General features: G+C 41.0%; 1 protein-coding gene across 1 annotated transcript in view; it reads left to right on the top strand.

Annotated features, from left to right (window-relative positions):
- Window positions 1–2,103, top strand: part of kcnn3 (potassium intermediate/small conductance calcium-activated channel, subfamily N, member 3) — a 48,357-nt gene extending 46,254 nt beyond the window's left edge. The window contains exons 8-9 of the mRNA XM_073485744.1: window positions 660–729; window positions 1,672–2,103. Coding sequence (XP_073341845.1) covers window positions 660–729; window positions 1,672–2,103 — 502 coding nt within the window. The remainder of the gene's footprint in view (window positions 1–659; window positions 730–1,671) is intronic.
- The last annotated feature ends 14,269 nt before the right edge of the window (window positions 2,104–16,372 follow it).

The following is a 16,372-nucleotide window of genomic DNA, read 5'->3' on the forward strand; positions in this document are numbered from 1 at the left end:
GTCAAAATAAATCCTCAATTCACTGAGTAAGAAAAGTAAGAAAATATTCCTGCTCCTCGCCCCCTGCTCGCTTCTTTTCCACTTCACACCTCTCATGTCCCAGCCTGTCTCCATCAGTAACACTGACAATCACCTCCATACTCTATCCCCTGTCATCAAGCTAGCATCCTTTGGTCTCAGAGGCTGTTGCCAGTCCGAGACCGGTGTCCAGCCATGTTCACAGTTAGCCCCATTGCCCTGGCTGCGGTGACTCCCGTCATGATGTCAGGTCTACTCCAGGCAGACTCAAGTCAGCTAATAGAGCTACTAGCTGCATGGCCTAACGGCAGCTGCAGATTGCTGGAACAGTTTATTGAGCAGCAGTAAGCGGACAGGTGGCCATATTGTAGACATTGCACCTTTTAAATGTATGTACACTTTCACCTTCAATACAAAATTACAGTGTTTCAGAGCAGCACACTGTGTGCTCGCTGTGTGTGGACATTCAAATCAAGCGACACACTGCAGGTAGAAATAAAGCTGAAATAGGCAAGGTGACCGCTCCACATTGTTGTTGTCTACACCCGAGGGGATTAGCTCTCTGGACCGGCTACTGTGTATTTACTGGGTTTTAACTGTCTATGTGTGTGTGTATTTAACGTGTGTGTATGTGTTTGCAGATTACGCAGTGTGAAAATGGAGCAGAGGAAACTCAGCGATCAGGCCAACACACTAGTGGACCTCTCAAAGGTGAGACACACACACACTTGTGAGACACATCGTACAGATTAGTATTTCATACCTAGCATGCCTTTGCCCCCCAAAATATAGCAAAACATTCCTCCGTTTCAGTTCTGACCTGCCCGTTTATGTGGCTTTGTGTCTCCTAGCAACAAACGGAACAAGTGTTAAAACAGGGATGACTGAGTGAGAGAGCGAGGAGGAAATGAGAGGAGGGAGGGGAGTGCTCATGTTTTTCTGTTACCGTGTGGGTGTCTGAGTGAGAATGTGAGTGCACACGTGTGTGTGTGTGTGTGTGTCTGCGTGTGAGTGTGTATGTGATTGTGAAAGAGAGAGAGAGGAGAGAGGAGAGGGAGTGAGATGGAGACTTGAATAAGAGGGTGGAAAACGATCGAGCGAGGGTGTGTGTGTGTGTCTCTTTCCAAGAAGCACTGCCTTTAGCACCAAATATTTTGCAATTATGCCATCTCAATGACTCCATCTCAATTGGCCACTTGTGCGTTTACCATGGTTACGGAGGCCGGGATGTGCAAGGCAGGGACAAGGCCTTCCTTTCAGCCTCTCTCTCCTGTCTCTTATTCTCTCTTTCTTCACAATGTTATAACGCCCACACAGAGATTTCCCTCCAGCCTCCTCTTCACTCCAGCTTCTACTCCCTCTTGGACATTTTTTCCTCTTGCACAGTGTCTTACTCACTCATCCCCAGCCTCGCGCTTGCCCTCTTTCCACATTTACTTCACTCTCTTTTACTTTCACTGACTGCTTATTCAATACAAAAGAATTTTCTTTAAACAAGCTTTACTAAAGCGAGCCTTATTATACTCCTGTTTACGTATTTGCAAGCTGTCTCCCTTCTTCGAAGTACTCTGTGTGCACTGAGTCATCTCCCACTCTCCTCTCCTCTCTTCTCCTCTCCTCTCCTCTCCTCTCCTCTCTCCTCTCCTCTCACAGATGCAGAGCGTAATGTATGAGCTCATGTCGGAGCTCAATGACCGCAGCGAGGACTTGGAGCGCCAGATGCTGTCCCTGGAGGCGCGGGTGGAGCAGCTCACCGCCGGCTTCAACACCCTGCCTGCCCACCTCTCGGCCACCCTCAGTGCCCAGCACGCCGCCCTGGTCCACTTGCTCCGAGAGAGGGACTCAAGGGATGGTAGAGGAGGTGGTGGGGGAGGAGGAGGAGGTGCTGTGGTCCCACTGTCCCCAGCTTCCTCTTTAACCACTGCTCCAGCTTCAGTTTCTCCAGTCCAGGTCACATCTCCAGCACCGCCTCTATCCCAGGCCCCTTCTTTGGCCTTGGAGTCCCCTCTCTCACCCCCACCACTGAGCCCAGAGGGGAGCCTGGAGGCTAGTCCCAACCTCAACACCTGCACTTCTAGCTGCTGAAGACAGCTCTAAGGAGCAGGAGTGGACAAATAAGAAGAGAAAACAGGAGAGAGAGAGAGAGAGAGAGAGAGAGAGAGAGAGAGAGAGAGAGAGAGAGAGAGAGGAGAGAATATGTGAGGTGATCCTCAGAAACTAGCGCTCCATGAGAGAGGGATGAAGACGGGACTATGAGGAGAAATAATGGGATTAAGATGGAGGGCCTGTGTGAATGATGAGACATGTTAGGGACTTTGGGGCTCTTTCCTTGACGAGGGAAGGAGAAGAAGAATGGAGATAAAATGGAGACTCTAAAAGGTGCGAGGGGGAGGAAGAATGTCAAGAGGGTGAGATATGGAGGTAGAGAGGACGAGGAGGGGGAAGGAGAGAGGAGGAGAAATAACGAGGAATAATTATATGAACTCAGAGCTCCTAAATGGAATCCACTCCAATTACTGAAAAAAGGCCTTTTAATTCTCTATCTCTCTCTCCCTCTTCCTCTCTCTCTCTCTCTCCTTCCTCCCCCCTCTCCCAATCTCTCTCTCCCTTCATCAGGAATTAATGACCATGACTTTTTATCCTTATGATGTATTTTCTATCTGAATGCTAATTGTGTGTCAACGAGCATCCCTTTAACAGAAGGTTCGATCAATACGACCATGATTTAAAAAAAAAAAAAAACTAGTGGCATGCACCGCACACACACATGCACACACAACTTATAACCCACACCATCCACGCAATACAAGTTAACACAGCACAAACGTAAATACTTTTCACAATGCAGGCCCTATTTACACTCACACAAATACATTAATGTAGTAGCCCACAACGTAATACTAAAGCCTATACTGCCAAGCACTCGATGCACTGTCAATCTCCACAGAGCACTGCCAAGCAATGTAGACACACTGTAAAAAATGTTCATCCAAACGACTTATCTTTTGTGGCTGTGAGCTAATGCAGTAGTTTAGGCTTACAATGCAGAGTTGTGACATTTTAACTACTCGGTTGGGAGAATCGTAAGTGTTCACTGAACAACACAAACCACAAATCATGCTGAAATAAGTCATTATGACACTGAAGGGTGTGAGTCATCATAACGTCTGTTTGTGATGAAGACAATAGCAGATGATAGTCCAACACAACTACAACAAGACTTTATTACTGCATTAATTGAATTACAGATTGAGTTGATGTTTAAATGTATTTGTGGGTTTGGTTTTGTTTCATTTCTGTGAACGTTTCTTATGAAAACCTCAGAAAATTGACAACAAAGTGAAATATTTTTTTGCAACACAAGCATTTGTTGAACTGGCATTTCAATCTGTTTTGATTTTGAAGATGATATCACAGCTGACAGAGCCCTGCACAAACTTAATGCTCCACATTTTATGTTATTAAATTAACTGGAGACTATCTGCCCAGAGGTCTGCTGCAGACAGTTAAAATAACAGTCAAAACGTTGTCCATCAATAATAAATGATCTGCTTATTCTCTTACTGAAAGGTGGCCGACGAAAGAGGAGTCAGATTGACTGGGATGCTGTAGTGTTTGTTTGCTTTCATTCTCTGATAAAACGTAGAATTACAAAAATATAGATTTTTTGCATTAGTAGTTTAATTGACTTTATAAAAAAAATCCAATCATTAGTTAGCTGTGTGATTATAAGTTGATGTGATTAATATTTTTTCACAGTGTATGGTTGTGTCTGTGACCCTCTCTGAGGGGAAGACCTTACTTACTGCCATTCTTTTTCAAGCTTGCAGTCCCAAAACAACGCACTGTTATCATGAATGTATTCCGTGTAAAGAAATACACTCAAAACACTCTTTGCTTGCTCGATCACTTAAACTGCCATGCAGACACAGGAACAGACACCCACACGCACGTACACACAGATACACACACACCTCGACAACCAAAGTGCTCTCTCCTAAATGGACTTCAATAAGAGGCAGGGAACGCTGCTGTCACTGGGGACAAAAGATAGCAGGAGGCGTTGCAGATATCTTGACAATATTTCTGAGGGAATAACTGTGAAAATCTGGGCATGGACTTGTTACAGTGCTGTACATGGACTGCTCTTCACTGCTTTAAAACAGACCCAGGTGGACTACGGATGAACACAAGGGAACACAAATAAACCTTATAAAGGATGAATGGCCATGAAGGAGCAGTTGTTTATGACATAAATAAAACATAGAAAGAGAGACTAAGGTGTATCTGAGGAATTATAATGGTGTGATGGGAGAAGAGACAAGCCTACCCTTGCAATGGAGACAATATTGAAAACTGTCTTATAGCGACACGCTGTGGCCGGAATACTGAATTACATACGCTTGGAATATTGTATAGTATGCTGTTAACGAAACCTAGCTTTGTATTGCTTAGTCTTTTCTACCATTATGATTAAACGCAGTTATAGCTGATATCTAATATTACTAAACTATAGTATTCTTCTCATTCGTCATGACAATTATGATATATGTATTAACAATACGTTAAATAATTATGAACAAGGAAAGTGCCGTTTGAGGTTGAAATTATTTTGTAATTTTATTTTATCAGAGAGAATTAATAAAGTATATATCTATAACATCACAGCTTCCATGTTTTCTGTGTCGCTGTTTTTTTTTTTATTTTGTATATATATATATATATTTAATTATACTGTGCGGTGGCTTGAACCAATTCACGTGGTACAGATTGGCTATCTTTGTATTCAGCTTAGCCTAATCTATTTCCATCAAAGTGGGACAATAATGAGCATATTTCGCGGTTAATTTTGTGCGTCTCCACAGAAGAAATACAATCTGGATACCACATACAGTAACAAATACATTTTAGAGTTGTTATTTACATATATTATCAGTCAAATGCTGGCCAACTTCCTCACATGCCCTGCTGTAAAAGGACTCTCTCCCGTTTCACTGCTCATCCTCTCGCGATATTTGGAGACGGCACCATGGACAGCGACTCAGCGGTTGATGAGTTAGCTAACAGCTACCTGTCGCGGATTTGCAAGTGAGTAGGTTTTGTTTCTTCAATAATATTTCAAAGACTTAATTACTTTTTGTCTTTGAGCGTAAAACTGTTAGGTGTTGGAGTTTCGAGCCCTTTATGTTTAAATTAGTTAACTCTTATTCTTAGCTGAATGGGAAAACTTGATGAACAGTTGGAAAACTTAGCTACAATAAGGTAATGTTAGCTAGTTAACCTCACGTTACTAAATAATGAAGATATTGCTAAGTACACATGGTAAACCGAAAACACTTCAAATTCCAGTCTATTGCAATAACTTTTGCTTCTTTGAGCTAATGTTAGTCAGCAAGGCTTAATGAAGCTTTAGTATCCAAATACATGTTTGCCAAGATGAGTAGCAATGTGCTGTTAGCTATCTGTTTTTAATAACTTTATTTATTAAATAAAAAAGGACAGTGACAAACTCAAAGCTGTGCAACTTGAGTTACTTGTACAAGCAACAAAATGACACCAACTATATACAGGGAACCTCAAGTACTTATGAATTGGGAAACGTAATAATATGATGGTTATTATGAACAAGGTGAATGAAAAAGACAACAAGAAATAAAGCACAAAAAATAAACAAAGCATACATGGTTATAAAGGCACAGTATCAAAGAAAACATAAGTAAGAAGGCTAAATTACAAAATAATGATGAACATATGGAAAACAGCAAGGGGCGGGCATAGATTAGATGTTGAATTAAGTATACAAAGTTTTCTGTCATGGGCGTTTTTCATCTTTTTTGTAGCCAAGGGGAGGTTATCATTGTCTCACAAGGTTATGAACTAAGTATGTAGGCAATTAAGTAAGAACTCACAAGTAAGAACAGTGCACACATTGAACTAAAACATTGAGTAAAAAAAAGGAGATTAATATGGTTTAAGTTTGGTTAAGCCGGAAGTAGCAAAGTGCAAATATTAACAGGTGTTAAGACTGCAAAGTCTATCAGCGCTTAATGGTAATTGTAGTTGGGATTAATTACCTTTTGTTTAAACTTATTTTCAACATAGAGGAAAGTCAGTGTAGTCTGGTACATGCTGGCGTGTGTGTCTGTGGTTGTGTTAATCCATGTGTGCAACTCCAGGAAAGCATCCAGAACTGAGTCAGTCTGTGTCCAGCCTCAGTCTATTTCAAAGCCTGCCTCTGTTCATCCGTGCCCTACCTGCAGCCAGCAGGTCCTAGTTTCTGGTCCATCAGTGTCCTCACTGCTAACATCATACAGCATGAGCATGAGCGAGTGGAAGTGGAGACACGTGTTAGACATTTGGATGGCCATGTGGGTATGCATTTGTCTGATTTTACCTTTGTCAAAACTGGGGACCAGTTTCACATTTTAATCAGGCTAATTAGGCATGGCTGTCTAAGTAGGTATGCTGAATTTGTTTTCAGTGCATTTGCATTCATGAAAAGCAAAAATGATTTGTGTTTTAATTTAAATGAAGTTATAATTAGGGAAAATGTCATGGTTGTATCAGGCATGTGTTGGTTATGATTAAGTTTGCAGTAAACCTCCTGCAACCTTTATCTGAAATGAGTCAGTGTAACAATGAATATAAATTACAATTAGCAGGTGACCTCTGTGCTGGTACAGAGAATTAATAGTCAAACTGAGTATAATAATCAAAAAGAATGAAACATAATATTCCTAAAACTTTATTAGACTAAAGCCAGCAATAATAATGAAATGTAACTGTGGCAAAATAAATAACAAACACACATAAAAACTGGAAAAAATGCCATTTTGTGCTCACACTGGCTGATGTGTTACAGATTCAATTAAGTCCCTTGCTTAACTGATTATAATGGCTGTGGTAACAACCTTACCGGTCACTTATTCAGTCATTCTGCAAGATTGTTTGTCCTGTTTTTCACTTTTCCTGTTATTCAAATCATGTTTGAAAGTGTCTCTTGCAGTGAGAGATGCATTTTACAACACAACATTGTTAGTTTTAGGATTTGCATGTTTGTCAGACGTCGTCATTCTAATTGGTGTAATCCCTTTGTTAGGTTTATAATCTTCCAGAGCAGGTCTAGCAAAGTGTGGGTGAGGAAGTAAAGTTTTAGAAATAAATAATGCTCACAATAGGCAGGCAGGCATTGCAATAGGGTGACATTGATTTTCTCTTGTCTCTTTGGGTTTTAAGTCGTTCAATTTACCTTTTTTTTCACTTGTCTGGTCTTTGTAAATGGAATAGACCATGCAGATTTCTCCAACTATTATCTTTAGAATACAACGTTTTCAATTACTGTGACTACAAATGGGAAGCCTACATTCATTGAAAGGGTAGTGATGGCGTCACTGTTCAGAATATCCTGGAAAAGGACCACACACTAAGTATTTGTTATTTGTAATAATGCATTATTTGAGTGTGGATTGTCAAAATGTGTCAAACAAAAAAACATACCAACTGGTTTCTATAATTGCTCACTGGCCATACTGCATGGTGTGAAATAATGAGTAACATGCAATATATTGAGATCCTAACAACAGCACCTTCCTTATATTTAGGTCTTACTGATGAATGATAGTTGAGTCAAAACTATGGCTGAAGGATATGCAAAGAAGTCATAATGCGATTATTTTTGATAGATATTGCAATATGAGTCACAATTTTAGTAGTAATGGTCATTTTTGCATTTCATTTTCACTGAAAAATCTATAAAAAAAAATATGATGTGGTGTTTGCTGGGTCTTGTACCAAAAAAACATGTTCCCTTACGTCTGGAGATTATTATTTTTTAGGCTGGGGCATCTCTGTATCACTACAAAGCATCATTATTAATGGTATGTTGTCACACATTTTATCCTAATAAAGAATGGCAGCTCCTTTAATTCGGATATTGCAATTTGGGTAACAATTTTATTAATTGTGCATCCCTAGTCATAACTATTTTAAATTAAACATGAATGCTTGTCCCAGATATGGTCACACACTAAATTTTCAGGGCTTATCATGTGTAAGTAAATTTACTTGAGCCTGAAGGCAGTCTCGGCATTTAAACAATCTCTCCTTAACAGAGGAAATTGATTTCCATTTTGTCAGAAAACAGGAATCATATGAACCCAGCCCATGTGTGTCTAGCCTGTGGTGAAAGTAAAACAGAGTAACAGAGGTGTGAAAGCCAGGCAGCCTGAGGCACTGCTCTGCCCTGGGCACAGCACATACCCAGATGTGATGAGCTTGTTATCTATGTTATTTACTGAAAGGCTCTTATGCTGCCCCGGCGTTCATCATCTCTCTCAGGCCATGTTCATTGTCATGATTGTGCTCTATAATTATCAGGCCAAGGTAATGTCCATAGCCTAGTTTTTCTGCTTCTCTCTTTCTCTCTCCAGCTGTCTCTTCATTTTACAGGAAACCCATTTAGTTATTCAGGATTGCAGTTTGAGCCAAGGATAGCAAAGGACCCAGAGAAAATGGAAATTGGGAAATGTTTTTATTCATATTAAACCAGGCTTAGCAGAAAGAATGACAAGAATATGACTGCAGGAACATTTATTACTCCAGAACATTTGACAAAATCCAAGAAAAAAGGCCAATCCAGAGAAATGGCCAAAATGTAACCGGGGCTCCAGACTAGTATTTTGCACTGGTGCACATAACTTTTTCATTAAGGTGCACCGAGACATTTTTAAAAATACAGCTATATGCTGGCAAATATTATCAACAAATATGTTTAGAGGCTAATATTTGTTCACAGGCAACTGTCTACATTTTTTATGTTTATAGGCTACTTTTTTTTTTCTTTAATCAGACCTTCTAAATTTTGGGCACACCAGTGCGACCAAAACAGTTGCAGTCTCGAGTGGATATATGGATATGGATATAAGATGCATTAGTTGAGTGAACAATGATTATATTTTCACATGTTTTCAGTCATTTATTATAATATATGACACTTAACATTACAGCAGACCGCTTTCAAAAGTGAGGTGTGTATGATTAGACTGTAACGAATGGGAAGCTACAGTATGTTATAAGGCATAAATGCAATCAGTTAATAATAACTTTCTTTTCCTTATTTGACTCTCCTTCCCTCAGCCTGCCCAGATGTGACCCTTGCTTTTAAAGGTTACCAGTTACCCTTAGAGCAGAGACATCCAGACAGAGATTATGATGTCATCAGTGTGAACCAAGACACAGTCACACTGACAGCTGTCTAGACAAGATATGCCATACTTACTTTTTTCACAACACTCATTTTTGCTCTTTTTGTGGTATAGGGATTCTCATGAACTACTGCCCAGATAGTCCTTAAGGAATTATTAAAGAACGCATCCCTCTTCGCTAAGAGTTGACCCTTCATCCCAACTTTATTAAGGTGACTTAATATAATTTAGAATTCTAATCCTCTCTCTTATCTCTCAAACCTCACAAAAGAGAGTTTTTGCTTAATGTTTGAGAAAAGTTTGATCATGTGTGCCTTCACACAAAGCATAGAACAACACAGATGTATTGTATGTTTGTTGTTTCCTCCTGTATCTTTTTCTTCATGCCTTGTTGATTTTGCTGAACTCTGTGTGCCCTGCTGCTCTGTCTGCATGGTGGAGTCCAGCTGCCTCATTACACTTAAAAGCAGAGACTTCATTACTGGGGAGGATGGCTCATGTGTTTTTGTGCATGTGTGTGTGCGCACGTAGCTCTGTTAGTGGAGGATAAGGCAGACAGATAGATGCTGGAGGTCGGCCACCATTGTCACCTTCTTGTGCTGGTCCGCGATCATGTGATGCACCCGTCAACTGTAATGTCATCATCATAACAACTGGCCCAAATGTCACCAGGCTCTGTCAGCAGGAGGCTGTTCCCATCGCAACAGGGTCTTTTATCTCTAATTTCTCTTTGTGCTGACAGTAGAGATGAGTGGTGTACTGGGAGCTTCTGTCAACTAAATATTATGTTGTGAACATGTGTAGCTCTTCCCCATTGTTGCACAAACAACACAGGAGCAAGTGCACACACATACACAAACACACACACTATTGCTTCCTCTCCATTCTTTTCATAACAGTAAAACCCCTCTGATGACTCCACCATTCACAGTTCACCAGGAAGTGGAGATCTATGAACCCCTCATTCTGATGCCTTATGTCCTGGTGTTTCCCTGGCAACCAGAGGGACAGGCCCTTTAACACATACAGGTCTGTACGTCTGCGTGTGTGTGTGTGTGTTTATATATGTATGATGAGAAGGATTAGAGGCAGTATTGAATTCAGATTGTATTTGCTCGTGCATGTTGATTCAGGTAGAGCTGGTCAGAGAGTGACAGTGATGTTGCTGTGGTAATGATAAAAGGAGAAATAATAGTGGGAAAGAGACTATGATTCACAGACGGGATACACTTAACCCTCATGCATCACCCAATGCATACATTAAAGTGATGGAATGCAACTGAGAACATCTACTCAAGTGTTGTACTTAAGTATAAATTTTAGGTACTTTACTTGAGTATTTTTATTTTATGCCACTTTATACTTCTACTCCCCTACATCTCAGAGGGAAATAATGTACCTTCTACTCTACTGCATTTATCTGACAGCTTTATTTACAAGTTAATTTTCTCACAGGGATGGGAACAGGAATGCTACAAACATTTGATGATCTTATAGAACATGATGCATTGCTGTAATTAAGCTACACAATATTGTATATAATAGCTCAAATTAGCTTGACATTAAACAACTACAGTAGTAAAATGCAACATACACTTTAATGCAGCAGTAATATCAGTCCAAAGCATTTGTACAGTGTGGCATTTGTACTTTCATGTGAGTAATAGATCTGAATACTACTGTCAGTCCCCATGTCTCAACCAGATGTCTTCAGAAGTTCCCCACCCTCACCTAGTAGAGTGCATGCCGTGTATTAAGGCTGAGTCCTTACCGCAGCAGCCTTGGTTTGATTCTGCCTGCTGCATGTAATCATCTCTCTCTTTCCTGCCTTTTTCTGTGTTCTCCAGCAGTTACTATCTACATAAAGCAGTTCCTCCCTCCACACCTGTCTCTCATTCAGTCCCAGAGTAAGCCTCTATATTGAACATAGTTTCATGCAAAGCGCCTTTAATTCATCCTGCTCTGCCTTTGTGTTTCCAGGATAACAGGAAAGAGCAGCTGAAGGGAGTTAGGTCATCTTTCCTGTTGTCCTGTACTTGAACAATGACATTTTGACTTGTTCACTTTCACACTTCCTCTTAGTTGTAAATTGTTCTTCTCTTCTCTTGTCTGTCCAGATGAATTTGTTGTGTTGTGAGTCCAGGTCATGCACTTTGCTGGAAGAGAGAACATCATGCTGTCCAGTTTACCAATCTGGGATTTCAGGGGATCTCGACTTCTCCTCCCCATATCCAGGGCCAGGCCTTCTCCCTCAGTCTGTATCACCTTGTAGGTCTTTGTAGTTGGAGGCCACATACTGCTTCCTGATAAATCCCCATACCATTATTTGGTTTTCAGGTGTTATAATTACAGTCCAAGTTGTAGTAATGGTCACAGTTATCATTACATTACTTAAAAAACGCATTAGGTGGTGATTTTGTGTATATCAGATACTGGGTGCACTTTAATGGAGGTATCAGTGCTTGCCTAACTTCTCCACATCTTCAGTACAGCACTTTTCTGTACCTCAGCACTTTAACATGTTGCATTAGTGATTGTGTGCGCATTTGTGCGTGTGCATAGGCAGGCGCATGCATGTGGATGGCTGGTCGTCTCTGGCCTTAGTAAGTCAAAAAGTTGTGAAAACACATTACTATACCTCACTTAATTACTGCCAACTCCTCCTTTCATAAACACCTACGTAGACATTTCTATTTAATGGGGCTGGATGAACACATTAAATGGCTCTGTAGGTTATGGCAATATGCTTTCTGCCTTTTCTGTTCAATTAACTTTTCTCAAGTCCATTAGAGACTCGATTGGAGTAGCACTCTTAACACATACACAATCATTCCATTAGCGATACTGGATAAAATTATTAAAGTATGTGTTTGTTGGTATAACAGATCAGATTAGAGGCTCTTAGATGTTCACCTGATCCATTCAAGCTATAGTTTAGTGTGCAGTCAGCTTTCAGGGCATTAAAATCTAACACACCCTCACTGTGCTGCAGCCCCTTAAATTTTTGAAATCCATAAATGTTTTATGTAGTTTTAATGCCAAGACCTAAGAAGGTTGGCCAGCACCCAAACAGGAATTTATACAGTTAAGTGGACTGTACATATATTTCCAGCCTGGCAGATTGATAAAACAGGATTATCATTCTGAGAAAGAACTGATACCGTTGGTGAAGTGCTACTCATGTTGTCCCGAGGGAGCTTGCTGCTATACAAGAATAAATCATTGTGCTTTTTCCACGATGCATGAAAGACTTTTGTTTTCATTTTTGTCAGCTGCGTACTCCGCATGTGTAAGTGTTGGTAAACCTTGTTGATGACGTTTCAGGTTAAGGCAGTGGGTCCCATGTCCCATACCCATGTCACCAGCACCACAGAAGGAGACCGGTACAATTTTAGCTCCATGGCAACACTGACCGCCCACACTCCCCTTAGACTGCGTGCAGGGGACGTGTGTGTGTGTGTGTGTGTGTGTGTGTGTGTGTGTGTGTGTGTGTGTGTGTATGTGTGTGTGTGTGTGTGTGAGAGAGAGAGAGAGAGAGAGAAGGAGTAAGAGAGCAGAGGTTGTTAATTGACCTATTTTTCAGACTGTTCAGTTGAATTGGGATGAAGGGAAAGACGATGGGGTTTTTTAATGATGCCACCAGGGAGTTGTGCTTTGCTTCCTCCCCTGACAGGACTTCAACTGTTGCCATTTCCCCTGCTACCTGTAACTCCTCTGCATACTATACTCACAGCCAGGGCCCAGTGCCACTTATGCATTTAATTCCAAGTCCACGCTTCCATTTTCTCTTTCTTTTCAGGCTTCTGGGGCGGCGCCCTCTGTCAGAATGTCACACCTCATTGTATATGAGACAGGTCTGAAGTTTTGGCCTCTGGCCCCTTGTATGAGGATGTGGCAGGCTGAAGGTGGGGGCAGTCAGCCAATTAGAGCCTAGGAACGGTCAGCAGCAACATGCCGGCAGTGTTACTCGTCTTGCTCTCAGCATCCAGGTGGGACTCTGGTATTTGGTTCAAGTCAAATGAGATATTTTTAGCATCGTAGTCCAACTTTAGAGTTGTCTCTTGACATCAGTACTCTGGGTGCATTATTATATTAACTTTGTGCATGTGTGTCTTCTCAGTGGCTAGTGTTTGTCTGCCATCAAATGAGGAGAAGAGACTGAAAATTGGGCTGTAGCTCCCCTGCTTCTTTCTTTGTTCACCCCTCCCCCTCCTTCTCCATCCCGTCCAAACCTTGCCCTCAGTCCCACATGAACAGCAAGTTTCTTCATTCAGTTATATTTCCTCTGCTCTTTTCCATCTTGCCTCCCCGCTGGTAGCGCCATACCTTCTGCTTATCACACTTATGCACTCGCAGACAGATGCTGACACTGTGCGCACACACACACACATACACAGAGAGGATCCCATTAGAATTTCAGATTCATTTGAACTCTCAGCTTTTGCCCGCCCCCCTCCCTCTACCTCCCTAGATCCCTCCCCAGTTACTTGCCAGGAAAGTGATGGTGGTTTCCATAGCAACCATTTGTGTCTGTATCAGACGGGAGTTTCCTTACACGGACTAGAAAGGATGGCGAGCAGGGGGAGTCACAAAAATACACAAACACACTCAAATGCGTGCATTTGTGAAACTGTTGATTAGCAATCAGCCTGCACTTCACACTGGCTGTTTATTTTTAATGAGCTCAGAGAAAGCTGTTGATTGGGTGATTCCAACAGGAATAGGCTTGAGTATATTACAAATTGGACATTCAAGTCGGACTGATTTTGTGGGACATGACGTGAAAAAAACATATGAATCCCTAATCATTTATTTTTTTATCATCAATGATTGCACTGATTGTTGTGGGTTTTGAGATGAACTGTTCTGTATCGATCAGCAGTTCTACATTTAAGAATGAATCCATACATGCATTCAGTGTATCTCCATCTTTGCATGATGTCTCTTATTCTACAATTTGATAATTAACTTTGTAGCTGTTTGGTCCCTGACAATTGTGGCAGATATTAGGTTTTCTTTTTTTGTTTTTATGTTCCCTGACCTGTTTTGTCTCTTTGTGTTGGTGTGGTGCTCCTCACTTTCCAGAAGAATGTAGGTCAGGTGGACAGGAGACTGTAAATAGCCTTTTGTGAGCGTGTTTGTGTGTTCCCTGCCTTCCATCAAATGCATGCACCAATAGAGATCGCCATAATCTGTAATATGAATGAATGGGTTGAGGCAATGGATCAGTTGAATGAATGAATGGAGCTTTGCATCAGCTCTATATAACATACTGTAGCGCAGGTACTCAATTTCATCATTTTTTGCAAGTATTGTCTGTGTACTTTTGAAGTGCAACCTTTATAAATTATTGCTCAAATACATAATTTATCTGCTTTTTTTTTTATGTAAACATCCAGTTGAAATATGTATGAGTACACTAATCAAATGCGTTTTTCTGACTGCAGAACTGTTCTGACAGGGGAAATAATCCATTTGTGCAAACACACTCAGTGACAACTTGGCTAACCAAAACAACTGAGTGGCATCTGGCTAGTGATTATAAATCTACATTTTCTGAGCTTCTGTCACGCAGTCTATTGACAGCAGTCCTAGCACATTATCTCTCTCCTCCATTAGGAGTTAGGCTGCAATTAGCCAACACAAAGCAGTGTGCTCAAACATTCTCAGTAGGTTGAAACAGCCTGTGTTTACATCTTCTCTCTGCCACCCTGTTTTTCTCCCTCCAGTCACATCACTCTATTCACTGCTTTGCTGAATGATCTGAACAAACAATCAGCACTTTTGTATTTTCACCACCAAAAGAGCCACACTAGAAATTATTTATTCCTAGGTCCATCCTCACCCTCATATTGTAGCTGTCCCCCCTTTCCTCTCCTCTGTGTCAAAGGGTGTGGAGTTGCAGCTAGCAGCGCTTTACCAGAAGGGGGTGCAGTTTCACAACCTCACTTACCTCTCAGTGACTCCTCTAACTCCCCTTCATCTCCCTAAATGTTCTTTCACACATGGTGCTGGCAGACACACTCACCACTCGCAGACTATTTAAGCTACATGGTCAGAATAATTAATGCAGGAAATTATCACAGACACAGGAATGATTAATTTGGAGCTGTGACAAAGTGACATGACTGATTGTTTTTACCAGGTCGCCGGGCTTTTAATACTCACGGCCGTTCAGGGAGAGCATCCATCACAGTGACCCTCACTCCTGCAGAGGTGCGCGTAGTGTGTGTGTTCCTGTCTGTTTCTATGTGCGTGCACGCAAGCTTGTGTGCAAGTGTGTGTGCAGGTGCGCGGTGCAAATGTCTATGTGTGTCTTTTAAGCATATGTTTACTAATTTATCAACTCTGACTGTAGAGCTCAGGGGCCATGACTCCGACTGCCTCTGTGAAAGAAAGCAATGCAGACCCACCTTAAACATTAACAAACACCCTGATGTAACCCACATGGGACACACACTTACACTCACATTTCATCATATTTATCTCCTTTTACCTAGACATGGTAGATGTAAACCTTTCCAAGCTAAATATCTTTCTTTTGCTGTCTGTCTTTTCCTTAGTCTGTCTCTATGCAGTATAATGTGACTAAAGGTTGGTTTAAACTGATTTTCACTCATATTTAATGTTTCCCTGTAGTGGAAAGATACCTTTTCGAGGTAAGACATTGTTTAACACAGTTTAGGGTAGACAGTATCCTGTCATAAAGCAACGGCAGTTAAGGATAATCAACTGTGGGGAAAATGGGGAGACGATGCAAATGGCCTGCTGATTATGCTACAGATCAAGCAGAGTCATCAAAGCCATTACCAATACAGTGTGCAATTAAACTGTGAGTGAGCTGCAAATGGTGTTTTAACAATCCAATTACCACCTGCATATTCACATTCATATTTTTTTATCCAATTTTCAATTGTTTTTAATCCTACAAATTGAATACCAATAGATTCCATGTGTGCTAGGACTTCACAAAAAATCGTTTCAGCATCAACATTGCAATGAGCCCATGTGCAATAGTTACAATGAGTACGTGCAATGTCAAGTAAGGTGAATCAACTCCACCCTCATATCTTCAATATGTTTTCACAGCATAAAAGCTGAATGTTAAGATTGCAGCACTTGATAAAATACTACCAAAGCTGCCGCTCATT

The sequence above is a fragment of the Pagrus major genome, chromosome 17 (assembly GCF_040436345.1).
Source record: "Pagrus major chromosome 17, Pma_NU_1.0".
Lineage (NCBI taxonomy): Eukaryota > Metazoa > Chordata > Actinopteri > Spariformes > Sparidae > Pagrus > Pagrus major.